This window comes from Saccostrea echinata, unplaced genomic scaffold, assembly GCF_033153115.1.
Source record: "Saccostrea echinata isolate AGI-Se365-2 ecotype Australia unplaced genomic scaffold, CSIRO_AGI_Sech_v1 ptg000013l, whole genome shotgun sequence".
Classification (NCBI taxonomy): domain Eukaryota; kingdom Metazoa; phylum Mollusca; class Bivalvia; order Ostreida; family Ostreidae; genus Saccostrea; species Saccostrea echinata.
In genome coordinates, this window is record NW_026889762.1 from 5,801,084 (window position 1) to 5,828,562 (window position 27,479).

The 27,479-nt window shown below is 34.4% G+C and overlaps 1 protein-coding gene across 1 annotated transcript in view; it reads left to right on the forward strand.

Moving 5' to 3' along the window:
- Nucleotides 1-1,339: 1,339 nt before the first annotated feature.
- LOC133186284 (protein mono-ADP-ribosyltransferase PARP4-like) overlaps nt 1,340-27,479 on the forward strand; it is a 36,148-nt gene continuing 10,008 nt past the window's right edge. Inside the window, exons 1-29 of the mRNA XM_061321505.1 lie at nt 1,340-1,420; nt 3,369-3,535; nt 3,815-4,013; nt 5,600-5,748; nt 5,977-6,117; nt 6,234-6,398; nt 6,668-6,805; nt 7,932-8,099; nt 8,951-9,099; nt 9,988-10,122; nt 10,334-10,432; nt 10,889-11,072; nt 11,505-11,646; nt 13,043-13,173; nt 13,719-13,943; nt 14,355-14,525; nt 14,850-14,960; nt 16,140-16,274; nt 17,500-17,686; nt 18,039-18,112; nt 18,205-18,392; nt 19,402-19,501; nt 19,846-20,013; nt 20,246-20,326; nt 20,559-20,639; nt 21,169-21,270; nt 21,650-21,745; nt 22,462-22,515; nt 26,522-26,611. Of these exons, the coding sequence (XP_061177489.1) occupies nt 3,398-3,535; nt 3,815-4,013; nt 5,600-5,748; nt 5,977-6,117; nt 6,234-6,398; nt 6,668-6,805; nt 7,932-8,099; nt 8,951-9,099; nt 9,988-10,122; nt 10,334-10,432; nt 10,889-11,072; nt 11,505-11,646; nt 13,043-13,173; nt 13,719-13,943; nt 14,355-14,525; nt 14,850-14,960; nt 16,140-16,274; nt 17,500-17,686; nt 18,039-18,112; nt 18,205-18,392; nt 19,402-19,501; nt 19,846-20,013; nt 20,246-20,326; nt 20,559-20,639; nt 21,169-21,270; nt 21,650-21,745; nt 22,462-22,515; nt 26,522-26,611 (3,801 nt within the window). The 5' untranslated portion in view covers nt 1,340-1,420; nt 3,369-3,397. The remainder of the gene's footprint in view (nt 1,421-3,368; nt 3,536-3,814; nt 4,014-5,599; nt 5,749-5,976; nt 6,118-6,233; nt 6,399-6,667; nt 6,806-7,931; nt 8,100-8,950; nt 9,100-9,987; nt 10,123-10,333; nt 10,433-10,888; nt 11,073-11,504; nt 11,647-13,042; nt 13,174-13,718; nt 13,944-14,354; nt 14,526-14,849; nt 14,961-16,139; nt 16,275-17,499; nt 17,687-18,038; nt 18,113-18,204; nt 18,393-19,401; nt 19,502-19,845; nt 20,014-20,245; nt 20,327-20,558; nt 20,640-21,168; nt 21,271-21,649; nt 21,746-22,461; nt 22,516-26,521; nt 26,612-27,479) is intronic.

The following is a 27,479-nucleotide window of genomic DNA, read 5'->3' on the forward strand; positions in this document are numbered from 1 at the left end:
ATTGAAATAGAAGTAGGCACCGCATGATTGGCAACAGTAATTTTTTTATTCTTAATGTCCAGGGAAAAGGTACTGACCTTGACCTGACCTTGCCTCTAATATAAAACGGTCAAACTTAATCTAACTGATACCATCACTTAGTGATACTGTCTTCTTGATTCTGTGAAAATTTCATTGATTTTCAAATATAAGAAATAAGTGTTCTTATGAGAAGAATCCCTCCTTTACATTACTTCTAGTAAAAAGTAAGAAAATAATTCTTGGAAAAAGTCAGGGGAGCACCCCCTCCCCAATACTTCGTGTCTGTAAAGCATTTTCATCGGATATTATACAGACTTGGTGATTTTATTTCTTGTTAGAATATATAGTAAAATATCCGTCTCAGAAATGACTTACTCATGAATGTGTTCATTTACCTCAAGTTGTCGTTTTTCTAGAATACATTCATTGTAAATTGTTTCCAAAATATATTTATTCGAACAGTTTAGGTAGGGGGTATATACTTTTTTATTAAAAAGAAAAATAAGTAACGTCAGGTGCTGTGCATTATTCTGAAATATTGAGAGCTTGGGTAAAAGGGATTAAATTGTGATCCTAATTTTAGAATAACATCTTTAATATTATCGGTTTCTGATTTTGATTGTCTCTTATATTGTCTCACAAAAACATGATTGTGTTTTAATTTTGTTCTAGTTAGCACTAGTATAATTTTACTTCGAAATCTACGTAATTGCTGATTATAAGACTACTTCTTTTGTTTATCACAGATAAAACTATTTCTTTTGAGCAACATATTTTCATTTATCAGTTTATTTTGAGCCCATTATAATTATGTCTGCATGTGGATGAATTAATGAACTTAAAACAGCAAAAGATAACCTTTGATAATTTTTATTTTTGATTTTTTTTTTTAAATTAAGTCAATATAAACTCGATATGGAAATAGATATAAACATCTTAGTATTTATATAAAATATAATTATATGTCGTATATATAGCGCGAAACGTCCCAGCGCGAAAGGTCTTTTGGGGCGAATGGTCTTGGTGCGAACCGTCAAATGGAGCGAAACGTCCTATTACCCGGTGGGTGCTCTACCAAGTGAGCTATCCAGGCTGATATCCACGGCCCAAACCATTACATAACATTACCGACCAAACTGACTTAATTCAATTTTATAATTTTCAATCAGATAAACTTGTCCCCTTTTAAACAACCTGTAATAGGCGGTTTTGTTTGGGGGGCTCAAAACGCCAGGGTACAAATTCAGGACGAGATGAAAATTCAAAAGAAGTTCCGATTGTTTTCGGAAAGCCTTGTACTTTTATATAAACAAGAAATCAATGAGGAAATATCCGTAAATAAACATTGACTAAATACATGTAACCGACAACTTGTCACACGACTTGTGTTCTAGCCTATGTAAGTATAGCAGTTTGCACGATTTTTGCAAAACCTTGTTTCTGCTGACAGTCCCTTTGACGAGTGCAAAAGTATTTTCTTCTGAAACCCCGTAAGTATAACACGGTCATGGAAACTTAATCTGTATACACCTGTAAAGCTGTATGCTTTACTTCCTTTTTCGACTGTTTACGTCGTCTTTATCATTTGCACGGGTATATGCACAAAACAATAGCACTGTTCTTTTAAAGCTATTTCGTAAGAGATGGGGAATACCCCTTCCAATTTTTGAAGAAGAAAAAAAAAACTAGGACCTTTACCAGTTTACATTTTTTTGCGCTTTTTATATGCATACATTTACGAGGTAAATCTTTTCACTTTTATTTATTATATGCTTAATGACAACCGTCATTGAATAATGTTTTTGTTTATTTATATTTATTTTTTTTTAATTTTAGACTCACAATCTAAGTGCTTTTGAAACACTGTACTTTTTGTAATTTGTAATACTGAAAAATAGGAATCGGTATTAACGGAACTAGCTGCAGATCTGTAGCTCACTGGTCCGAAAAAATTGGGATGGGCAACTATAAGTGAACTAGAAAGCTACAGGTCCATCCATGATTGAATAAAAAAAAAAGGACATATAAAATGAGCACACTTGGGGAGTAATATCTCCTGATGTTTAAACTGTCACCTCAAAATATTTAATACCAAGCTTACATGTTCCTGTCAATCCCGACAAAATTTTTGGCTACTTCTAAGATAAAATGTACATTCATCTCAGCCCTAGCCCAAGCATGCCTTAGTGGGCATGAGATTGACAATAAAAATTTTGGCATATTTATAGCTGCCATTTTTGAATGGATGTATACCGTCAACAACCAAATTTTTACTGCTGTTTGTGCCAATGTAATTTTGTGGTTAACACCAACTTGTATTCAGTTTAGTGAACTGACATGCTGACAAAGTAATTGCTTATGGGGATGTAAATTTGTGGAAAAGGATTAACCATAAAATCCATGAATATTGGTACTCAGGAACAATGACTGAGCAAATCAATAGTACCTTCATTGATAAGTGAATCAGATGTGTCTCAGTTGAAAAAATTGGTCAAAATGAAATGACTAAGTGCTAATAAAGAGTCATTGAAAGGGGGGTTGGGGATGCTGCATCTACATTAAGTGAATAATAGTGTGTCCAAGTACCTGTAGATTTTCTCTGCAGGGATGTCTTGCTCGTTCTCTATAGTACCATGGATGGACAGTCTATTGTCGTATAGCGTCAGTAAACAGCTTGTACAATGTCACAAAATGTATGGTGGCTGAAATTTTTTGAAATATATAACCAGTGGCTGCTACATGTAAATTTTTAAATCACCAGAAATCTTCTTTATAATTACTATGCTTAATAATTACTCGTAATACTCTCAGGGTATTTTAGGGGTCATAGAAGGCCTGTATTCTGCCCCATTCCCAAGGTAAAAAGTATGTGTTTTTCCCAATTTCATAAAAGAAAATTACCAAAACACAATTGAAACAAACAAAAATGGTAAAAAGGATTCCAAAATCAGTAACTTGTATATCAGGAGTGGTGTTCAAATAAAATGTAAAAGGCATACTCCAAAAACTGATTGACTGAATGTAAATTAAGTCAATAAATTCTTTGCAAATGAAAAAAACCCCAACCTTTTATTTGAATTTATTTAGAAAAGGTTAAATATGATATTATCCCTAATTTCAACCAAGTGTCACTATTTTTCCCAAATGGAAAGACCAAGGCCCTTGATTTTAAGACCTAAGAAAAAACCCTGATACTGTAGCAATAAGATTGCATTTTAGATGCACTTTGCACAAGTCTGTCAAAAATTTACTTATTAATTATTTCTTCTAAACAATTTTGTAAGAAATTTGGTTTTAAGAAATTGTAACACTGAAAAAATGACATCAAAGTTTTGTCTTTATCACAGTTGAGGTGGGCGTGTTTACACTGATCATCATGACAACAGAGGGAGTGTTTGCTGGTTGTCAGGTAGTCCTTGACCTCAGCACCAGTGTAGGTTTCAAGAAGAAACAGGAAGTCAGGAAAACCATCACAAACAATGGTGGAATTATCTCGTACATTGTCACAAAAAAGGTAAGAAGCATATTTTTATAATTATTTAAATTAAAATTATTTTTTGCAAGGTTAAAATATCTACACTTGTAAAAGTGTTGAAGTGGTGTACAAAATTGACTGTTTTAAATGAAGCAGAAAGGTTTAAAAGTTTTTAAAATTCTCAAAAAGTACATGCATGTATTTTGCATATGAATTGGGTCATTAAGCGGCCCCATTTATAGACAACTGAGAGCCCTGATGAAGGGCCGCTATAAGCTAATAAGATTTACGCATTCTTAATGCCGACTTTTCTTACAGAGTACCCATGTTGTGCTCAATGATCCAGAAAAAGCTGATGTCAGCTACAAATGTAAAATGGCTGAGAAGTTCCGAATCCCCGTGGTGTCCCTCGATTTTATTTTTGACTGTGTTGACCAGGGGAAGCAACTCAACACTGACAATTATCTCCTAGTGGGTAAAACGAAGGCCCAGGAATTCAGCAGCGGCAAAATTATGGGTAAGGATGAGAAAAAATAAAAATAGAATCTCAACAGCTGTTTGAGACTTTCTGCAGTATAAGGAAGGTTCGTCGGCCATTGTTTGGCTTTACATCACTTTGAGAATGCTGAGTCATCATTAATTAATTGTTGGTTGAGAGCTGTAAAATTTAGACCTATACATAGCATTTAATTATGAGGAAGGAATTCAAATAGGGAAGTTGTACAAAGACTGAAATGCTTTTAGAATTATATTTTTTGTGTCAGGTTCTTTCTTGTTCTAATTATTTATTCATGAACAAGTTCATTGATGATTATGAAAGTCGATCTGTTATGACATTTTAATTGATGATTAGTGCATTGCACATTAACAACATAAGCAACATTTACATAAACTTAAACATTTTTGATACATCTGTAAAGAACTTTTAAAAAACAAAGGTTATTGATTAGATGTTTATTTTACAAAATGAATTTTAATTTCTATATCAATGAATTAATTTCAAATTGGTAAAAAAAAAAGGATAACATCCATTTCGCAGCTAGGTTAAGGACTCCCACATATACGTCAGCCTATGCAGAGGTTTGGTAAAGTTATTATGACGTCACGTTAAAACAATACAAATGAATCTCGATGAATAAATACCATATTTTCTTTTTAAAACACACTAAATACTTTCGTTTATCATAAATATTATAAAGATAAATGGATGTGCAACCTATCTTCAAGTTGCCATAATAGCACTTAGCGTATATAGAATGAAAGCATGAAGCTTGATCTCGCTGTACTTACTGAGATGACGTCATTTCTTAGTTTGACACGCAATTTCTCTGTACTTGAGGCGTGGATCAAGCTTTTATTGTAGCTTGTAGAAATGAAAATAAATACGAAACACGTGTAGTCGGACCAAAAGAGAGAAATATTCTGAAGTATATTAATCCACATTTTATTGTCAAATTAAATTGATAATGTGTAGACTTTATATAAAGCCGTAGGGAGCACATTTGTACAGTAACGTGCTAGAATGACAGGTCCAGCCCCTCGAAAATATCAAAAGTTCAACGATATCCGCTTCACTATAAATTCTGAATTTTTAAACACGTATAGCTATTATTCCTGCTATTCTGAAAAGTGCTGGGAGCTGGTTTGCATTGTTGATTTATTCCGTAATGTAACATTATTCCAATGCGAATTACATTTTTGACTGGAGTTTATAGAAAGACGGCTAAATTTTAAACAATTCCCGAGCATGAGGAAGTTGCTCCCGGCACTTTTCGTGTTAAGGAATTTGTCTCAAAGAAAACAGAACAAATCTTATAGCCGAAAAATGCCCGTATATTGTTGAACTTTTATGACCTTTGTAGTAGTACATATATGTTCTAATTTTAAAACTGTCACGTGACAAACAGCTGATGTAAGCGATGTCGCTTTGGCTGAACTCAGCAGAGTCCCGATATATACAAGTGCAAACACCACAAATCACATTTATCAAAACTAATGCTGTTAAAAAAAATATTAAAATTGTATTCATTTTCCCTGAATATATTAAGGCGTATATTTCATGGGCGTCCTTAACCTAGCTGCGTTTTTTTTCTTTTTGAAAAGCTGGGAAATCTGGACCTAAACCTGAGGGGAAAAAGAAGAAAACGGTGTCTAGTTTTAATCCAAAGTCGGTGAGAGTTTGGCAGGAGAGGGATAAGAACATGCCCCAGTTTGATGACGGAAGTGAATTGGCCAAATTTGCCATGCTTCAGGTCGGTTATACACTATCGATCATGTCTTTGGTTAAAAAAAATTCCACTGTTGAATATTTTTATGGTACATTTAGCAAATTTTTAACAAGTACTAAACTGCAAAAAATTGAAAGATCTTTATATGTTTCTGATCATGTTTGATTGATACCAGAGAATTATTATTTTTAGACAAATTGATCAAAATTGTGAATAATCTAGGATCCTTACAGATATTTATCTGTTTTACAGAAATATGACAAGAAAACACAAATAACACAGTTCTGTGTGTTAGAGATTCATGCATCCAGAAGAGTTATTGCCCTTGACAACAAGGAACAGTCCCCTAGGTTCTGTATTTGCTCTCACCTTGGCAGTGTGCAGGAAGTACAGGTGTGTTACATATGAAATAAATGAACATATTGAATGTGACAAAATATTACATTTGAATTTGGCCAATGGGAGACTTTTGGGTACATATATAATCATGTATTTTCTTAATTTTCAAGGACAAGCCAGGTAGTGGCACTAGAGAGTTCCGTTTTGTACAGACATCGGAGGAAGCCCTGAGTGTGTTTAGTGCCCTCTATAAACAGATGACAGAGTCCCCTAATGGCATGACCATCTGTCGGAAACCCCCATGTCAGAATATAGGATCAAAGAAATTCCAAAAGGTAGAGAGAAACAGGAGATATTGATACAGTATACAATATATCTTTTAACTTTATAGATTGTTACATCATTCCTAACCATATGCATATGATCATGTCATTTTACAAAAATATGAAATACAGCTGACCTTATACATGTATGTAGTTGTGAAAATATCAAGCAAACAATTATTACTTTGAGAATGAATTTATTCAGAGTACTATTATGATTTCTAGTGTAAACTATGTGGTAAATTGAATCTTTGAATTAATTTTTCTTCCATAACATTCAGATGATGGTGGAGTATGGTATGGAGGATACAGAGTTATCTACCCCTGTGAAGGAGTTGATGCATCACATCTGGCAGGAAGCTGGGGGCGAGATAGAGGAAATCTTAAGTAGCCCACTACAGTCACTGAAACTGGACCAGGTCAGTAGGTTAGGTCACTGCTATACAGTTACTGAAACTGGACCAGGACAGTAGGTCACTACAATAAATGAAACTGGACCAGGTCAATAGGTCACTACAGTCACTGAAACTGGACCAGGTCAGTAGGTCACTACAATAAATGAAACTGGACCAGGTCAGTAGGTCACTACAATAAATGAAACTGGATGAGGTCAGTAGGTCACTACAGTCACTGAAACTGGACCAGGACAGTAGGTCACTACAATAAATGAAACTGGACCAGGTCAATAGGTCACTACAGTCACTGAAACTGGACCAGGTCAGTAGGTCACTACAAATGAAACTGGACTAGGTCAGTAGGTCACTACAGTCACTGAAACTGGACCAGGTCATTAGGTCACTACAATAAATGAAACTGGACCAGGTCAATAGATCACTACAGTCACTGAAACTGGACCAGTTCAGTAGGTCACTACAATAAATGAAACTGGACCAGGTCAGTAGGTCACTACAATAAATGAATCTGGACCAGGTAATTGGTCACTTCAGCCACTGAAATGGTATCAGGACAACATGTCACAGCAGTCACTGAAAATGGAATCAGGTGAATAGTTGCTACAATATTGACACTGGACCTGGTCAATACACTCTCTGAAAAATGAATAAGGTCAATAGGCCACTACAGTTGGTGAAACTGGACCAGGTCAAGAGGTCACTAAAGTTACAAGAAATGGACCAAGTAAGTGAGTCATACAGTCACCAGGAGGTTAGGTCACTATAGTCACTGGACCAGGTCAGTAGGTCACTACAGTCACTGGACCAGGTCAGTAGGTCACTACAGTCACTGGACCAGGTCAGTAGGTCACTACAGTCACGGGATCATGTCAGTAGGTACCATAAGTACTGAAACTGGACCACACCATTAGCTCCATACAGTCACTGAAACTGTGACAATAGATTTAGTGGTTATTTAATAGTACTCAGTTTCTGTAGTCTTGCAACAATTAGTCAAATATCACTTGACAAAGCAACAGATATTGTCATAAAGTAAATCTGACATCCCTATTTCTAATTTGAAAATGTTAGGTTAACTTTTCAAGAAATTCCACAGACCAGTTAAATGAAAAATAAATGACGTTCATTGTAGGTGGAGAAGGCGACGGCCATTTTGTCAGAGATGAAGGAACACCAATCAGATGAGAGTAAGCTACAGAGTCTGTTTACAGAATTCTACTCCACCCTCCTCCACAATCCCCAGCACAAGACAATGACCTTCACCATGTCGTGGCTGGCCAGAAAACTGGACCTTTGTCAGGTACAATTTTTAATTCAAATTTAATGCTTGTTCTTGATATGGAATTTCATTGTTCCAATATTCTGACGTGGAAGTTATCGATGATTTTGTTCAATATGTAAGAAAAAGACAACCATTTACTGTAGAAATTACTTCTGGATGCATGTTGTGAATTGATATGAAACTGATTTGCAGGAAATTTTAAGTATAAAAAATTGCATGGTATTCAGTTTACTTGTATATTTTTTAAAGCTGACTTTTATGTTATTTAAGAACATTACATATTTCATTAAATTTATAGGCCAAGATTTAATATATAGATAGTATTAGAAACTCACAATAAAACAAGCTAGACATGCAGGGATGCCTGCTAAAGTTTTTAGTCTTGCTAAAAAAGATCTTCTAGCCCGAGAAAATAACAGTGATCATGAGACTGGGACCAGGACATCATAACTTTGATCCCAAATCAACTGACTGATGAATTTTGCCCCATGGCTTGTTATCCCCTTGCACTGGGGGGGGGGGGTATAGTTATGCAATTGTTTGTGGGTATGTAATGTCCAGTGCAAAAATGGAAGTGACGTAATTTGTATCAAGATCGATGTTGAATGCTGCCTTGATTTATGGATATGCTCTTTGCAAGGGGATGCTCCACTTTGCAGTATCCTTGTTATACCTTGCTACAGGTGCTATCAGTTGATTAAAGACTGGCTTTTTAAAAAGTGTACATGTATTTTGAATATTGGAAATTTTAAAACATCCAGCCTGGCATTGATAAATGCAAAAGTGTTCATCTATGGCAGTGCGTCTCGGGTTGTTAGATGCACTGTTATTCACACACTGATTTAGATGAATGAATTTTTGTCTTTTAGCTGATTAAGGATGTGGTGTCAGTAAGTGAAGGCACAGACTGGTCTACGCGGGGGAACACGGAGGCCCAGTATAAAGCCCTCCGATGTCAGATATCACACGTCCCCGGGGGTCTCCCAACACCAGTCAAAAATGTCCTCAATCTGAAAGAGTAAGTACAAACCTGTGATATAAGTCAGATACAAGTATGCTGTTGAGTCTGATACAGACAGTCAAACATGTCTTTAATACATGTATTAAAGAGTTATATTAGAGGGGCTGCATGGTTTCCTGTAACAATAACTAATTACTGGTTAGCTTTGAAAAACAAAAATATCATTCCATATATAATAAACAACATCTAATTTCCTTTGATATAAACTTTTATCCTTGAATAGTAATAAGAAAGTATCAAAAAGTAACCTAAAAAAATACCAATTACATGTACATGGATAAAGAATTTTGTGGGAATATGTTGAGTATCTAAAGCAGTTAAAAAAAAAAAAACATAATGTGCCATTACAAAGCACATTTTTAGAGTATTGGATAAATTGTGGCTGTTATATTGCATTCTGAAAATAGAGCTCAGGGATAATAATAGAACAACCAATAAAGTGAAATAATGTTTTTATAATCAAGAGCTTTCATTGAATCAACCAACAATCAACTGATTTTGGATTATAAGATTAGAACAACACTACTAGGGAATTCATATTCAGTTGCATGAGTATGAATTATCAGATCCCAGATATCAATTATACCTGATGCTCTGCATGCCTAGGAAATAATGGATATCTTAATATGAAAGTTTAAGAACTCACAGAAATTAGCTTTTAAATTTAGAAAATGTATAGAATTCAGATATCACTTGTACACTGGCTTAGTGGTCTGTCCTAGCTGAACAGAATATCAAAGGAAGTTAAAACATATCATGTTCAGATTTGATAAACACAGGGGCCTAATACATAAAGATATTGTTATCCATGGTGAATAGGGGCTGATTTGTTGTACAGAAAACATCTTCATATTTCATGTACGTATTGCTTTCTCTTTATTTCAGTGAAGATAAGTTGAATGTTCAGAATGTTTACGCCGTTCATCGTCCTGGAGAAAGTGAGGTGTTCCGGTCAGATTTGGATCATAGACTTCTCTTTCATGCATCCAATGTGGAGAATTTTGTTGGAATTCTATCCAGGTAATGAATGCTAGGCATTACCTTTGATGCCAATTGATGCATTTTCATTTGTGTAATGTTGATGTATAACATCATTGTGATTGATAGACATGGGATAGAGTGAGTCTGCCTGCCATTGATAAAATCATTCTAGATCTTTATTTTGCTTTATCAACAATTTAAACTTAAAAATGAGCCCAGTTATTGACTTTCTTGAATGGATGTTTAACAGAGGTCTCTTGATGCCAAAGGTCGTTGTCGATGACTACGGAGGGAAGAGAACAGACCCAGGAATGCTGGGAAATGGAATTTATTTTGCCAGTTCTGCCAGGTCTGTCTATATATAAGTAATGACAACGTCAAATTTATTTAAAAACAAGACATTTTACTTGAAATGATGTATTTAAATTAAAACCTGTGTTACCTGAAATATTGTGAACAGGTTCAGATCGCAACATTATTATATTTTAATGAGTAAAAATTGAGAAGGCTTTGTTATAGACAGACAAACATAGAATTATAGGGGGAAAAAGGGGAATTTTTAAAATTTTTCACAGTGAAAGTGTATTATTGTTCCTTTTAATTGAAAACAATGAGAACTTGGAACAGTAAAACAGTAAAAGTTATATAAATTTATCTATTTGCAGTAATGTAGTCTAATGGTTAGACAGATCAACTGCCCAACTTTTGTAAAATAATTTTTTTTTTGTACAGTATTAATAATAAAAAAGTGGATAATTATAATGTCTAATACAATTCAATATGTATGTTTTCATCCTTTGTCAAGCACAAGCATAAAATACTCAAAGCCAAGTAAAACCCGGAACACACGAATGATGCTAGTCAATCTGGTGGCACTGGGGAATACAATGGACGTCTACACGTATCAGAGGGACCTGACAGCTCCACCTAGTGGCTATGACAGTGTTCACGGAGTGGCAGCTTCTGAGGGTGTAGAATCAGACTTTAAGGTGAGTTAATTGAGGAGATCTCCATCCCAAATTAATGTACTTGAGAAGGGATAAGGATCCTGTTGTGAAGTAATTTTAGTATGTTTCTTGTAATGGAGTGATTGATGTTTCAAGGCATACACAAACAAGTGACAATGGTAATTACAATAATGGTACATGTATAACCAAGAAAAAACAGACCCCCCCCCCCCCCAAAGACCCCCTCCCCCCAAACAGCCTAACCCACCCTAACATACCTAGAAAACATTTTATTGAAAATAGGATGAAGAAAAATAAAATGACAACCAGATATAGCTTGATATTAGGATTGTACAAGTCAATAGTAAGATGACTTCAATATGAATATGCACACAATACTGTGAAACTCTGTGCTTGATCTACTGAACTTTGATACTGTGTTCCCCTTGAGTACATTTGTACCTTTTATGATAGGATGATGAGTATGTAGTGTACAATACAAACCAGCTGATGTTGAGTTATTTAGTGGAGTTTACCGTGGGAGGGGAGATACCAGACGAGCTGTCGATGGAGGAGGAGATAGAAAGGGAGACAACTGACTCAGACACTGATGTTGGTTAGTTCAATCATTTGAACTATAATTGTTATACTACGTGTATATTAATATACAGAATTTTAATAAATATACTGTATGAAAATTTTAATTGTTTCTAAAGGAAAAGTAACTAGTGTATTTTGTATGTGACTGTCCTCATTCATAGAAATCTTTTGATTAGGGTGAATTCACCATGCGTCCGACACCCTCCTACCTCAACAAGTTCTAGCAATATCGCTACCGATCGAATATCATCATAATAGAGTTTAACATGTAGTATGGGATTAAAATATAAATTTTTGACTCAGATATATGCAATTTATTGAGAAAATATCACTAAAAACAGATTTTTTTTTTAAATGAGCCAGATTTCACCATGGATCAGACAATGCTCTCCATGCATCGAACAAATGGTATTTAATCTGAGAAAATGTCATACCTTTATCTCTGCAGTGCTTTAAAATTAATGATCTGGAAATATTTTTACCTTTTATTTAAAATTAACCTTCTAGTTAAATTTGATTGACTACATCGATCCACAAATGTGGGAGATTTTAATTGCATCACATCGTATTAGAAAGGCTTTACAATGCGATTTATTTGTCAACTCGTACCTTTGTCTCGTGGGTTATCATACTCTGGTTTGTAAAAATAAATTGAGTCCAATTCTAGATGTCATGTATCGATAACTTGTATATTCACAGAAAATTTACAGTTTTTATTTTCTATTTCTGCAAAAAACAACTGTCAGTTGAGTACTATATGAAAATGGAAGTGATTACCCATGCATCGGAAAGTGTCCGATGCATGGTTAATTTGTGTCCGATGTACAGTGAAATGAATATACTAGTAAAGAACAACTCTGAAAAAAATTATACAAACATAGAAGTAAAATTTCTTTAAAAGTTCTGTAAATTTGTCAATCATTGACAAATTTCACCTAAGTCCAACTCGTTCCATTTAAGTAAAAGGGCAACTCTAAAAATTTGCAAAATCATAAAATTCTGGTTATCCCCCTTTGATGATGTAAAATATGACATAACTTCAAGGCCATTCTCAGGGTATTTTTATCACAACATGATAATAAAAATCGGCATCATTAAAAAGTTTAAATCTTTAGCTTCAAAACAGAAACAAGTAAAAACACGGGAATAATCAGGTTTAAAGAAAGTTTATTGCTTGAAGTTGTCTGAAGCGAGGTATGTGTCTGATGCATGGTTAACTCACCCTACATGTATTGAAGAGTATTCAAAATTTCGCACAAAAGTAAAATTTAGAATAAATAGGGCTGTTCTGAACTGCCTTAGTTCATGTTTGCTTTATTTATGTGTATAAAATTGATTTTGGCAATGATCATGAGTCACATGAATTTGAACCTGCTAAAAAACAAAGAAACGGTAATTTGTTTGTTTTGCAGACATCAATGATGTAAAAAATGTGACAGACCCTCTGACAAAGGTCAAGGTCGGACTGGTATCCAATGATGACACTCCTGTATCTCTCATAGAAGCCCACATTAGAGCAAAGTTGATTGACCTTGCAGGAGAGGTAATGGAAACCAAAATGGATGAAGTAACATAAAAAATAATTGTTGTTGTTTTAATTAATCAGTCAATATCCTTTAACACAAAGACACGTTATAAGCCATCAGAGATATAGAGTCAAAATTTCTTATTTTTCAATCAGATTATCCATGTACATTACAATATTATTCTTTGTTGAACATTCTATAGATACATGTAATATTCACCATTTTTTAGTACTGCTTGGTGCCAAATATGACTTAAACAATGTATAAACATGAATTTAATTTATCAATAATCAAGTTTGTTCTACTACCATATAAGGGAATTTTCAGTGAGACGCAAATTTAGCGATTTGTCCTTCAAAATCAGTATTTAATATCGGAAGAAGTAACTTAAGCAATTTTATGGCACATGGAAAGATAATGATAACCTCTAAATAATGGTCAGGAATAAATTGTAAGCGATTTTTAATTTTAACGATCTCAGTACCCTTACTAAAAAGCCAAATTGAATCCTTGCCAAAATTTTGGCTTATACGGTATGTATTCTTGTGTTTGAATACAACAGGTTGTAGTTCTACAAGAGTACCACAACAACAGTGACAAAGCTCTGGAAGCCAAGTATGTCTTCCCTCTGGATGATATGGCTGCTGTCTGTGGGTTTGAGGCCTTCATCAATGGTAAACACATCATAGGGGAGGTGAAAGAGAAAGAGACAGCACATAAAGAATACAAACAGGCCATAAAGGAGGGGCACGGGGCATACCTAATGGACCAAGACGAGGAAACTCCAGTAAGTAAAAATAATGTGGAGAAATCATGAAATGTTTTGGCGTCTTTTCTCTTTTGTAACTGTGAAGCAAAGCGTTATTGTGAGTTTTTTTTATTACCTAAAAATGCTCCTTATTTACATTGAAAAGTGAGCACTTAACAAGCATTTTTAATGATTTTAATTTCTTGAGATTTGCATCTTCATATGTCTTTTAGATTTCTAATCAAGAGCATTATGTTTTCAAAGAATACATTTTATTAAATTTTAAAATTGATTATCTGTTGGTATTATGTTAATCTGTATTGTAGCTCAGTTGTATTCATGTAGGTTTACAAGAAAGTGTCATTGGTTAGCTTTACATAAATTCTACACATTATTAAGCTAAACTGCCTGGGTAAATAAAGTGAGCACTCAGTTTTGATTTCTTATTAGGAAGTTTTTACGGTGAGTGTAGGAAACCTTCCCCCTAAGGCTACAGTCATCATTAAGATCACCTACGTCACAGAGCTACAGGTCGAGGGGGAACTCATCAACTTCCGTCTCCCTGGCAGCGTGGCGCCATGGAAACAGAAGTATGTCGTTGCTCCAGAATTCAAAGACAAGGTTTGTGCATTTTAAAATAAGGACACAGAACTGAGATTTGCAGTTTTGATATATAAGTTATTAAATTCAGCTATCAGGGGGAAAATGTTGAATTGTCCAATTTTCTGAAAATGGAGTTATTATAATACAAAAGAAGTTTAAGAAATGATACAGTCTAAAGTGCTCTTTCAAATAGTTTGTGTTTTGACATGTTGGTATGACTTGTTCATGTATGATGTGTATGTTAAACAACCCTCAATTGTTTGATCGATGCACAGTGCTAAAATGGAAAGAGGAAAGATTAAGTGTAAGAAGTAATATGATGATTTCTGTCTTTCATATCAGGACTGGGATACAGTTCAAGTCGAGGACACTGACTGCAGTGTACAGGTTTACGTGGACATGCCTTTTGACATCAGGAGTCTGGAATGTCCAACACACAAAATACTTGTTAAGGTATGACCGTCATTATACTTGTCTGGTAAAATTTGATGAAAAGTACAATGTACTATTGCATTAGACCTTTGGCATTGTATTGTATTACATTGACAGGGAGTCTGTTCATGACAGGATAACAGGAACTCTTTTTTTTCATAACTTATTTTCTTCTTATGTTAATCCTGAATTGTACGTTCGTAATAAATACGTTTTACCAAATGTGTTGAAACTAAATTTAGTGTCAATATTAACCCAAGCTTTCTTACGCTTGGTGTCTGGATCAATGTTCATAGTTAATTACATTTACAAAACTACCCGATTAATTAAGAAATAATTAAGTGAAATTAACTCTTTCACCAGTCTGTCCAAGCGTATGCTCATCAGTGTATCAATTAATTTTAATTATACGGCGACATTAAGTGTAAATAGGTAATTTTTTTATGTCTACTTTGGATGAATAAAGAAACAATTTGAATGCATGCTTTGTTGCTGTGTTAATTTATTTAATATGTGACCAAAAAAAAAAAAAAAAAAAAAAACCAAACGAAACATTGGTAATTTGAATTGACCATAAATTAAAAATGAAAGTAGATCAAAATAAACAAGATGGATGCCAAGGGATCTAGAAGATTGAGTTTGAAGAGTATTAAGCTTTATTTAAGTGAATTTATTTATAATAAAAACTTGAAACAGTAAGTAAATATTGTGAAATGATATGTCAATTAAAACTTGTATTTCAAATAAACCTAAAAAATCGAAATTATATGTAACGTAAGATGTATAATACATCCAATAATTTACACAAACGTCGTATCGTCAGCCGTCCGACATGAATTTCATCCAACTATGGTTATTATAAAAGTCGCTTATTATAAAGTTTTGGCCTGACAAATAAACTATGATAATAAACGAATTGTACTGTATTTTGAAACCTCTACTTAGTTAATAGACAAAACATTTTCTTTTTAACGAAAGTTTGGTTTGACATTAAAATGCTATAGGTAGTGATGACACCTTAAAAATTTTTGAAATTATACCTTAGGTAAAATATTTTGTGAAAACTTCCACATATGTAGGTAGTAAAAATGTACAGGCATTAACTGCACAAGGTGTTAAGTACATTTTAGGTGGTGTATTTTGTAGAGGACTGCCACACAAGGTGTTTAATACATTATTTTATTTTGTTGCATTTTGTAGAGAACTGCCACTAAAGCTACTGTAGAGATGAAAGAGGACCAGACAATAGAAGATGGCTTCCAGTTGCTGATAGGTCTAGCAGAGATCCACGTGCCGCGAATGTGGGTGGAATCGGACGAAGGCGAAGATTCACAGGTATTCCATAATAGTTGTGTATTTACCTTTTCCTTATTATCTCAACTAAAAAAGAATAAGCTTGATAAATGCTTAAAAAGCATATTAAGTACAAGAGCAAGTTAAAGGAATTTAATTAAACTTAGCCTTTGAAATTAATTTTTTTGATTTTAAAAGGATTATGTTGTAACAGTTTTTAAAGAGCCAAAATTAGATAAAAGACATATACTTTGTATATGCGTAAAATTTCTTTTTCAGCAAAGCATATATTAACTGCAAATTCATTCATGATACAATTTTTAAGGAAGTCTCAGATAAACGCACTTTTAGTTCTGAGATTTGAATTAAGATTTTGAATGCCACTGAGGCTAGACTCTCACAAATGTTTTACTGAGTCTAGTTTTCTGTTAGTTAATCACTGCTGGATTGTCAGTGAGTTACTTAACAGGCCTGTGTGCTGACCTATTACCCTGAGTCTTATTCTCTCTCAGTAAGTCACTGTTGATATGTTTACTGGTTTTATTACAGGCCTGTATGCTGACCTTTTACCCTGAGTCTTATTCTCTGTCAGTTATTCACAGTTGATATGTTTACTGGTTTTATTACCAGGCCTGTATGCTGACTTTTTACTCTGAGTCAAATCCTCTGTCAGTTATTCACAGTTGATATGTTTACTGGTTTTATTACCAGGCCTGTATGCTGACTTTTTACTCTGAGTCAAATTCTCTGTCAGTTATTCACAGTTGATATGTTTACTGGTTTTATTACCAGGCCTGTATGCTGACTTTTTACTCTGAGTCAAATCCTCTGTCAGTTATTCACAGTTGATATGTTTACTGGTTTAATTACCAGGCCTGTATGCTGACCTTTTACCCTGAGTCTTATTCCCCGTCAGTTATTCACAGTTGATATGTTTACTGGTTTTATTACCAGGCCTGTATGTTGACTTTTTACTCTGAGTCAAATCCTCTGTCAGTTATTCACTGTTGATATGTTTACTGGTTTTATTACCAGACCTGTATGCTGTCCTTTTAATCTGAGTCAAATCCTCTGTCAGTTATTCACTGTTGATATGTTTACTGGTTTTATTACCAGGCCTGTATGCTGACCTTTTAAGTATCTGAGTCTAATCCTCTGTCAGTTATTCACTGTTGATATGTTTACTGGTTTAATTACCAGGCCTGTATGCTGACCTAATTCTCTGTCAGTTATTCACTGTTGATATGTTTACTGGTTTTATTACCAGGCCTGTATGCTGACCTTTTACCCTGAGTTTGAGGCCGAGGAGGAGTCAGAGGTCGAGGTCATTTTGATGATTGACAGCTCCAACTCCATGAAAGGCTCCGCCCTACAACAAGCCAAGAAGGCTGCTCTATTGACTCTTCACCTCATGGAGTCCAGTTGGAGATTTAATGTGGTGTCTTTTGGAACAGGTACAATTTGGGGAGATGAATATACATTAAAAAAAACAGTAATAACAAACCTGCCTATAATGAATTCATGCTAACAGCCAAGTGATTTTCATTCCCTGTGATTTTAAAAAATTCTATTATGAACTTATCTGGAATTACAAATTAGGCTTGTAACAAAATCAGAATTGTTTGTCTCTGTCACTTTGCTTAAATGTGTTTTTCTCATACTCTGTCTGTTGAGAGACATTGTTCCAGATAATATGTGTCTCCATTATCTGTACATATTTTTTTTAATTTTTCAAAAATGAATTATGCAAAAGTACTGTCATCATTGAAATTCAAGTTATCTTTTGTTGAATTTTGTATGTTTCAGCTTTCCAAGAGCTTTTCCCATCCAGTCAGCCTGCTAGTAAATCCAACATACAGACAGCAAAACAGTTCATACAGGCAAGAAATAAGAATTACTAACACCCAGGATCAGTGAAAATTAATACTGCTTGTATATTTATTATTAATTTTTCTTTTGATTTCTCCTTCAGAGGCTGCAAGCAGATCAGGGTAACACAGAACTTTGCCGACCTTTGAACTCTTACTACCTCCTAAAGCCAGAAAGTTACACCAGAAATATATTCCTCATCTCTGATGGCCATATTAACAATGAGGAGACTACTCTGTCCAGAATCACCCAAAATTACCAGCACACAAGGGTCTTTACATTAGGGGTCAGGTAATGTCAGAATATATTTTATGAATTTTATGAAAAATAACATCTTCACAATTATCTAGTTAGTAAATTGATTAATTAATTACTTTTTTAAAGGGGGGGGGGGGATTGCAAAAGTTAAAATATTACAACATTTCTGACTTAACTAGGCCGAGTCTAATTATTTCTACCCTAGAGTTTTTGATAAATTTTCTTGAATTAATTTTTACTATAATTATACATGTATTTATTGTTTTAAGATTAAAAAATGAATGTTTACCATCCCGGTTTCTTAGGGGGCCATCTCAAAAGTTGTCAAATTTTACTATAGGACCCTATGGGAATTTGTTGGAAAAGCACCATATTACCTCATTTTCCCCATATTTTTTGTATTTCTGCCCTAGAGAGCCAAGAACATGAAAGGTATTGTAAAAAATCACCTAATTGTGAAATTTCAAAAAAGTTGACCATCTAGGTTGGTGTAGGAATTATTACAAAGCTTATTTTTCAATGCTCAATGCCTCAAAAATTGTCATATTGTGGTATATGTATATATCTGTGCAGATGAATTATCGGCACAGATGAATTATTTTGGTAAAAAATAGCAATGTTTAGGTTGCTAGTATGTTTCTTTTGATGTTCTGCCAACAGTTCTTAGTCAAATATCCATGGAAATCTTGAATATACAAGCAAGTCATGTGCAATTCTTCAGCGTCATGCATTGCTTTCAAAATCGGAAAACAGTGACGTCGTTAGAGCCATTTCAGCGTTTTTCCTTAATTATTGTCGTAAAAGCACATTTTCAGACTCGAAGGCGTTATAGATAATGTTAATTTTGTATTAAAATCACAATATTTGGGAAAGGTGTAATGTCGCACATATGACAGTATGAAATTAAAAAGCTGCGCAAAGTCATGCACACTCGAATTAGACTCGGCCTCATTAAATTTTATTAGATTTACAGTAACTGTCTACTCTTTTGTTTATAATAAGTATATTAATAATTTTATTACTTTTTTTCTCATTTTTACAGCTCTGTGGCTAATCATCACATACTGAAAGCTGTTGCCAGAGTAGGAGCAGGGTCATTTGAGTTTTACGACTCCAAGTTCAAATCGAAGTGGGAGGATAAGGTAAACATTACAGTAAAACTTTGTTATCTCAAACTCAATGGGACCTAGAAAAAACTGTCAGATTTCCAAGAATTCGAGACATCAGGCGAAAAATATTAAAGAATAAGTGGTTTGGACTTCCAAATCACTTGGACATATCCATGATATTCGGCATATCTGTGTTTGAGATTCCAAAGTTTAACTGTATTTATAAAATTGAAAAAGATAATTTTTAAATGTCTTTTTGTGGCAGCGATTTTCTTTCTCCCTATTTTTTTCTCCTCTACAATCAACCTTATTGACTTGTGTTAGCTTTTTTCCCTCCTTCTCTGCAATTAGATCATATATTATTTGTCTGTTTTAAGATCAAGTCCCAGTTACAGAAAGCTGCCCAACCAGTGTTGACCTCTGTGTCTGTTGATTGGGGCCATGACGACCAACACCCAGCTCCCATCCAAGCTCCGCAGCAAATAACAGCTCTGTTCAGTGGGTCCCGACAAGTCATCTACGGCTTTGTGGACAATTGTTACATGGTTTGTACTACATGTATTTTACAAAAAGAAGCCATAATATTGGATGGCTTCTTGTGGGAGTTTTCATTAAAAGAATAATTAATTTCAGATTTTTTGGTCCTACTTATTTGTGAAGATACAGGGACCATTATTTGTGAGATTATGTACCAGTCAAAGAAAAGTGCTTTGTCTAGTGTATATATTTTGTGTTATATTAACATTCTAACTTAATGACATTGTGTTACTATTTCAGGCAACTCTGAAAGCAGAAGTCGGAGGTCAAGAGATATCAACTGTTGTGTCGACCTCTGACCTTAGTGTCACAAAGGGCAAGGTCAGTTTCACAATTCACAGATAAAAACAAAACCATCCTCAGGCTGATAGGATGCTAGAAATAAACAGAATGTTTGGCTTTGTGCTATAAATTACATCAATTCTAAACCCTCAAGAGATTATACTTGTATAAGACAACTTTCTGATGATCTTTTAATTTTCTTCTGAATTCAGCGCAGCTCCCTATGTACCATTATGTACAAACATCAGCCATGATTTTGATTTATTTTTAGATGCTGCACAGACTGACTGCGAAAGGGGTGATAAGAGATTGGGAAGATGGAGTTCTTTCCCCTGACAGGACAGGACATGAGGTAAAAAAAAACAAAAATAGAATTTGTTATATATTGCCATTGGTGAATCATTTTCTAAGCCATAGGTATCTTAAAATGCTTAAAAACATAATTTTATATATTGCTTTGTAAATTAATGTACAAATAGGTACCAATAGGACCTGATTTGTACGCACTCTTCTATTATCATGTGACATTTCTAAAGTACAAAAATGCAAACATCATACATACCGGTACATGCATATGTATGTATGTTTGGATGTTTTACAGTATGTGCAAATTTATGGAAAATAAGAATTCAGCATTAATATAAAAAGAGTTAAGAATGGAACAGTCCAGCTGGTTAAAATAGGCATTTTATACTGTAATCACATTAATCATTCACCTGTATATTCAATTCTGATTTTTTAATAAATATTTTATTGTTTAAACAGGTAATTAAGGAATGAATAAATCATATAACTGACAAGTTACATGTATTTGATTTTAATAATTATGAAAATGTATTATTCACTACAGTATGTACTAAACTATTTTTTCTGAATATCAGGTGAAGAAAATGAATCTGAAGCAGTATATTATAGAGTTGAGTAAGAAATATACCATAGTCACATCACTCACCAGCTTTGTCGCCATCGAGAAACGAGAAAAGGTAATCACTTCTGAAATCTGGTAATTATTACATGTAACATACTGACTTTTTAAAGCAAAAATCTCGGATAATTTTCCTTCTAAATTCTATGGATCTCACACCAAGAAGAACAACAGATCAGAACAATCTTTATAGATTATTGTACATTTTTTCTTTATTATAATTTTACTATATGGTAGTTGAGATTTATTTTACAAACTGAGAACATCAACATTTAAATGTAAGCACTTTTCTTAAATATTGACTCCTTATACCTTTAAATCTTTAGTATCTAATATTCTACCCATTGAACACCTACAGGCACAAGATTCCACTTTGAAATTTACAATTTATATACATTGTAACTTTGTAATGGATCTCTGGATTAATTAAATTGCAGGATGAGGTTATCCCTGAGGATGCTCCAGATATTTGGGACCTCCTGGAAAATGAGGATGTAGATCAGCTAAAGTATTTATCATGGGAAGGAGAGGAGGTACATTGAATAGAACTCACATTAGAAAAAGTCACATGACCATTGAATTCTATTTATACACATTTATTATACCTAATTTTATAGATAGTTTGGTAAACTTTTCATTATTTCGAATTTTGTTCATTTTACAACTTTTCTAAATTTTTATGTTTTTAATTCTCTGTTGGATGATCATATGATATGGATTCACAAGACCTGCTACATTTCAGACAAATATATTGACTTTTGATTGCTCTGTTTATCTTATAATAGAGAGGGCTCATGGAGGGTATAACTGATGGACAAGGGGATGCTTGCTTCTCCTAGGCCCTTGATCCCGACTCTGGTGTATTACCAGAGTTCCATGTTTTTATGGCATGTTCACATTTTGTGTTACATAAAGGATTTATGAGATAAATCACCGATTGTTATCTTCACCTCTAGTCATAGGAGTATACAATGGAATGTACATACATGTGATCTATAACAACTGTTTCTTATACCAACAGAAAAATAGGAGAAGAATAAAAAATTCATTGTGAAATAAGATATATATTTATATTTTGTTTTCTACCAAGGATGAGAGTTCACCTCCACTCATAGGAGTATACAATGAAATGTACATACATGTAATCTGTAACAACTGTTTCTTATACCAACTGAAAAAAAGGAGAAAAATAAAAAAAAATCCTTGTGAAAGCAGATATATAATTATTTATATTTTGTTTTCTACATAGGATGAGAGTTCAGAGAGTTCAAGCGATGAAGGAGAAACGGAAGAGTCTTCCACGGTAAATTTTATTTTCATTTAATGTAAATCCAAGATGGAAAAATAATTTTTGTTTGATCTTCAGCTACTGTTGAAGAATTGCTTTGCTTGATTTTCGAAATTTACCAACAACCTTTTATCATGGCTGTACATTAGTTTAAGATAAAAAAAAAATATTTCCATCTTTGATTTATATTGAAAATAAAGTTTTAAGGTAAAAGAGCAAGTAATATCAGAATACCAGTGATTCTAAACAACAAAAATTCAGAAGTTGAGTCATTTTCATTTACCAATTAACAAGGATGATGAATTGCTGACGATTTTGTCAGAATCAAGGAAAAGGTAAAGATGAAATTATTTTGGAGAGGATCACATATTCAGAAAAGTTCATATTTGGTGGCATTTATTCCTGTATTTTATTTGTATCCTTTATATCATACATTGCAGTAAAATATGGCTCTAATATGTGAAGAAAAAATGCAGTTTTATAGATTTTGCAATTTACATGCATAAATAGGAACATTCATTTTCATCATTGTAATACCCAGAAACACAATTAATATTTGAATTTGCATCATGATCATTAAAAAAAGAACAGTACAATGGAATTTATAACTATAACAGTACTTTAGAGAGGGAGTTAAAAGGGGGGGGGGTAACCATTTTTTTAGCTCACCTGAGCTGAAAGCTCAAGTGAGCTTTTCTGATCACATTTTGTCCGGCGTCCGTCTGTCTGTCCGTCCGTCTGTCTGTCTGTAAACTTTTCACATTTTCGACTTCTTCTCAAGAACCACTGGGCCAATTTCAACCAAACTTGTCACAAAGTATCCTTGGGTAAAGGGGATTCAAGTTTGTTCAAATGAAGGTCCACGCCCTCTTTCAAGGGGAGATAATTAGGAATTACTGAAAAAATAATGGCATCATTTAAAAATCTTCTTCTCAAGAACCATAGGGCCAGGAAAGATGAAACTCATGTGGAAGCATCCTCAGGTAGTGTAGATTCAAGTTTGTTCAAATCATGACCCCCGGGGGTAGGGCGGGGCCACAATGGAGGATCAAAGTTTTACATAGAAATATATAGGAAAAATCTTTAAAAATCTTCTTCACAAGAACAGCAAAGCCATGATGAGTCATATTCATGTGGAAGCATCCTCAGGTAGTGTAGATTCAAATTTGTTCAAACCATGACCCCCGGGGGTAGGGCGGGGCCACAATGGAGGATCAAAGTTTTACATAGAAATATATAGGAAAAATCTTTAAAAATCTTCTTCTCAAGAACAGTTAAGCCATGATGAATCATATTTATACGGAAGCATCCTCAGGTAGCGTAGATTCAAATTTGTTCAAATCATGACCCCTGGGGGTAGGGCGGGGCCACAATGGAGGATCAAAGTTTTACATAGAAATATATAGGAAAAATCTTTAAAAATCTTCTTCTCAAGAACAGTAAAGCCCTGATGAGTCATATTTACATGGAAGCATCCTCAGGTAGTGTAGATTCAAGTTTGTTAAAACCATGACCCCCGGGGGTAGGGCGGGGCCACAATGGAGGATCAAAGTTTTACATAGAAATATATAGGAAAAATCTTTAAAAATCTTCTCCTCAAGAACAGCAAAGCCATGATGAGTCATATTTATATGGAAGCATCCTCAGGTAGTGTAGATTCAAGTTTGTTCAAATCATGACCCCTGGGGGTAGGGCGGGGCCACAATGGAGGATCAAAGTTTTACATAGAAATATATAGGAAAAATCTTTAAAAAATCTTCTTCTCAAGAACAGCAAAGCCATGATGAGTCATATTTATGTAGAAGCATCCTCAGGTAGTGTAGATTCAAGTTTGTTAAAACCATAACCCCCGGGGGTAGGACGGGGCCACAATGGAGGATCAAAGTTTTACATAGAAATATATAGGAAAAATCTTTAAAAATCTTCTCCTCAAGAACAGCAAAGCCATGATGAGTCATATTTATATGGAAGCATCCTCAGGTAGTGTAGATTCAAGTTTGTTCAAATCATGACCCCTGGGGGTAGGGCGGGGCCACAATGGAGGATCAAAGTTTTACATAGAAATATATAGGAAAAATCTTTAAAAATCTTCTTCTCAAGAACAGCAAAGCCATGATGAGTCATATTTATGTAGAAGCATCCTCAGGTAGTGTAGATTCAAGTTTGTTAAAACCATAACCCCCGGGGGTAGGGCGGGGCCACAATGGAGGATCAAAGTTTTACATAGAAATATATAGGAAAAATCTTTAAAAATCTTCTCCTCAAGAACAGCAAAGCCATGATGAGTCATATTTATATGGAAGCATTCTCAGGTAGTGTAGATTCAAGTTTGTTAAAACCATGACCCCCGGGGGTAGGGCGGGGCCACAATGGAGGATCAAAGTTTTATATAGAAATATATAGGAAAAATCTTTAAAAATCTTCTCCTCAAGAACAGCAAAGCCATGATGAATCATATTTATATGGAAGCATCCTCAGGTAGTGTAGATTCAAGTTTGTTCAAATCATGACCCCCGGGGGTAGGGCGGGGCCACAATGGAGGATCAAAGTTTTACATAGAAATATATAGGAAAAATCTTTAAAAATCTTCTTCTCAAGAACAGCAAAGCCATGATGAGTCATATTTATGTAGAAGCATCCTCAGGTAGTGTAGATTCAAGTTTGTTAAAACCATAACCCCCGGGGGTAGGGCGGGGCCACAATGGAGGATCAAAGTTTTACATAGAAATATATAGGAAAAATCTTTAAAAATCTTCTTCACAAGAACAGCAAAGCCATGATGAGTCATATTCATGTGGAAGCATCCTCAGGTAGTGTAGATTCAAATTTGTTCAAACCATGACCCCCGGGGGTAGGGCGGGGCCACAATGGAGGATCAAAGTTTTACATAGAAATATATAGGAAAAATCTTTAAAAATCTTCTTCTCAAGAACAGTTAAGCCATGATGAATCATATTTATAAGGAAGCATCCTCAGGTAGCGTAGATTCAAATTTGTTCAAATCATGACCCCTGGGGGTAGGGCGGGGCCACAATGGAGGATCAAAGTTTTACATAGAAATATATAGGAAAAATCTTTAAAAATCTTCTTCTCAAGAATAGTAAAGCCCTGATGAGTCATATTTACATGGAAGCATCCTCAGGTAGTGTAGATTCAAGTTTGTTAAAACCATGACCCCCGGGGGTAGGGCGGGGCCACAATGGAGGATCAAAGTTCTACATAGAAATATGAAGGAAAATATCTTCCTCTGAAGAACTGCAAACCATGATTAGTCATTTTGATATGGAAGCATCCTCAGGTAGTGTAGATTCAATTTTGTTCAAATGATGACCCGCAGGGGTAGGGTGGGGCCCAATGGGGAATGGAAAGTTTAACATAAGAACATAAAGAAGAAATATTTCTTCTCAAGAACAGAAAAGCTATGTTTAGTCATATTGATATGGAAGCATCCTCAGGTAGTGTAGATTCAAGTTTGTTCAAATGATGACCCCTGGGATAGGGAGGAGCCACAATGGGGGATCAAATTTTTACAAAGGAATATATGGGAATTTTTTTTAAAATCTTCTCAAGTACAACAAAGCCATTTGTTACATTGACATGGAAGCATCATCAGGTAGTTTAAAATTCAAGCCCCCCCCCCCCCCCCCCCCCGGTCTTTTCAATACTGAACTGATTTGTGCTTTTGCCTAGCCAATGTGCTCAGGTGAGCGATGTGGCCCATGGGCCTCTTGTTGTTTAAACCTGCTTAACATTCAGAAATATTTCTAATTAAACATTAAAGCAGAATAAAGAATTTCTATGCAGCAATTTCAGTTGTCCTTGAAAAGAAGTTGAAAATATGAAAAAGTGTACATAAGACAGACATAAGCACAATATAAACTCTGAGAACAGAAAAGCTCACTTGGGCCTATCCCTCAGCTGAGCTGAAAGCTAATTTTTTCAAATGTATAGAGCGTATTTGTAGCATGTACAGACATGGTAAGGATTATATTGACCTTGACCTCTTGAATATTTTTTACAGGAAGAGGAGGGAGAAGGGGAAGAGGAGGAAGAAGAATGTGAGGAAGAAGGAAGAAAGAAATCACATCATCTTACAGCAGAGGAGGAGGATGTATGTCCAGAAAGTTGTACAGTAAAACTTGTCTAATCAGTACACCACTGGCTCCATAGAAATTGGCTGACTAGACAATATTCCAGATAAGATGACATTTTTAACAAATTTACTGAAAGGGACTTAAAGTTAACATCATATTAGGCAAGATTTTGGAATACACAATGTCCAGATTAGACAAGTTTCACTGTATATACAATTGAGGCTTATTTTCTACAGGAAATTGTCTAGTATAGTGAACCATACCTTTTAGCTCACCTCAGCCAAAGACTTATCAACGTGTTTGGGACCAAGAATCAAATCTGTACCTCTCTGTGATGAAGCAAATACACTAGTAATAGGCTAACTGAAAACTATTTGAAAAAAAAAATTTAAAATAAAATCAAGGATTCAGTTAGTTATATGATATACATGTTCAAGTTAAGTAATATAAATACAGGAATATTTTTGAAACTCTCCTGCTCAGAAACAGCATTAAAGTATTTATTATGTAAATATACAAGCTATCAGTTTTGTTCAAATCATGGCCACTGGACTTGGATAGGGTACATGTACAGTAAGATTTTTGATATAATGCAAAACATTTTACTAGACATTTTTAGTATTCTTTTTATTATAAATAATATAGAACAGTAAATCTAGATTTACACATTGTGAAATATAGGAATCTGGGTATTTTTGGATTTGAATGGTTAAACTTGACATGACTAGGACATTTTTCATATTCAGGTTTCTCACGACCAGAGTATGATTCAACTTTCTGCCAATAACATCCAAGAAAATTGAATCCAAAAGCATTTTCTCTCTGTAAAATGTCTTGAGAAAGATTGAGTTCTTTTTTAATCTCTCTGTCAGTATTTTATCTTTC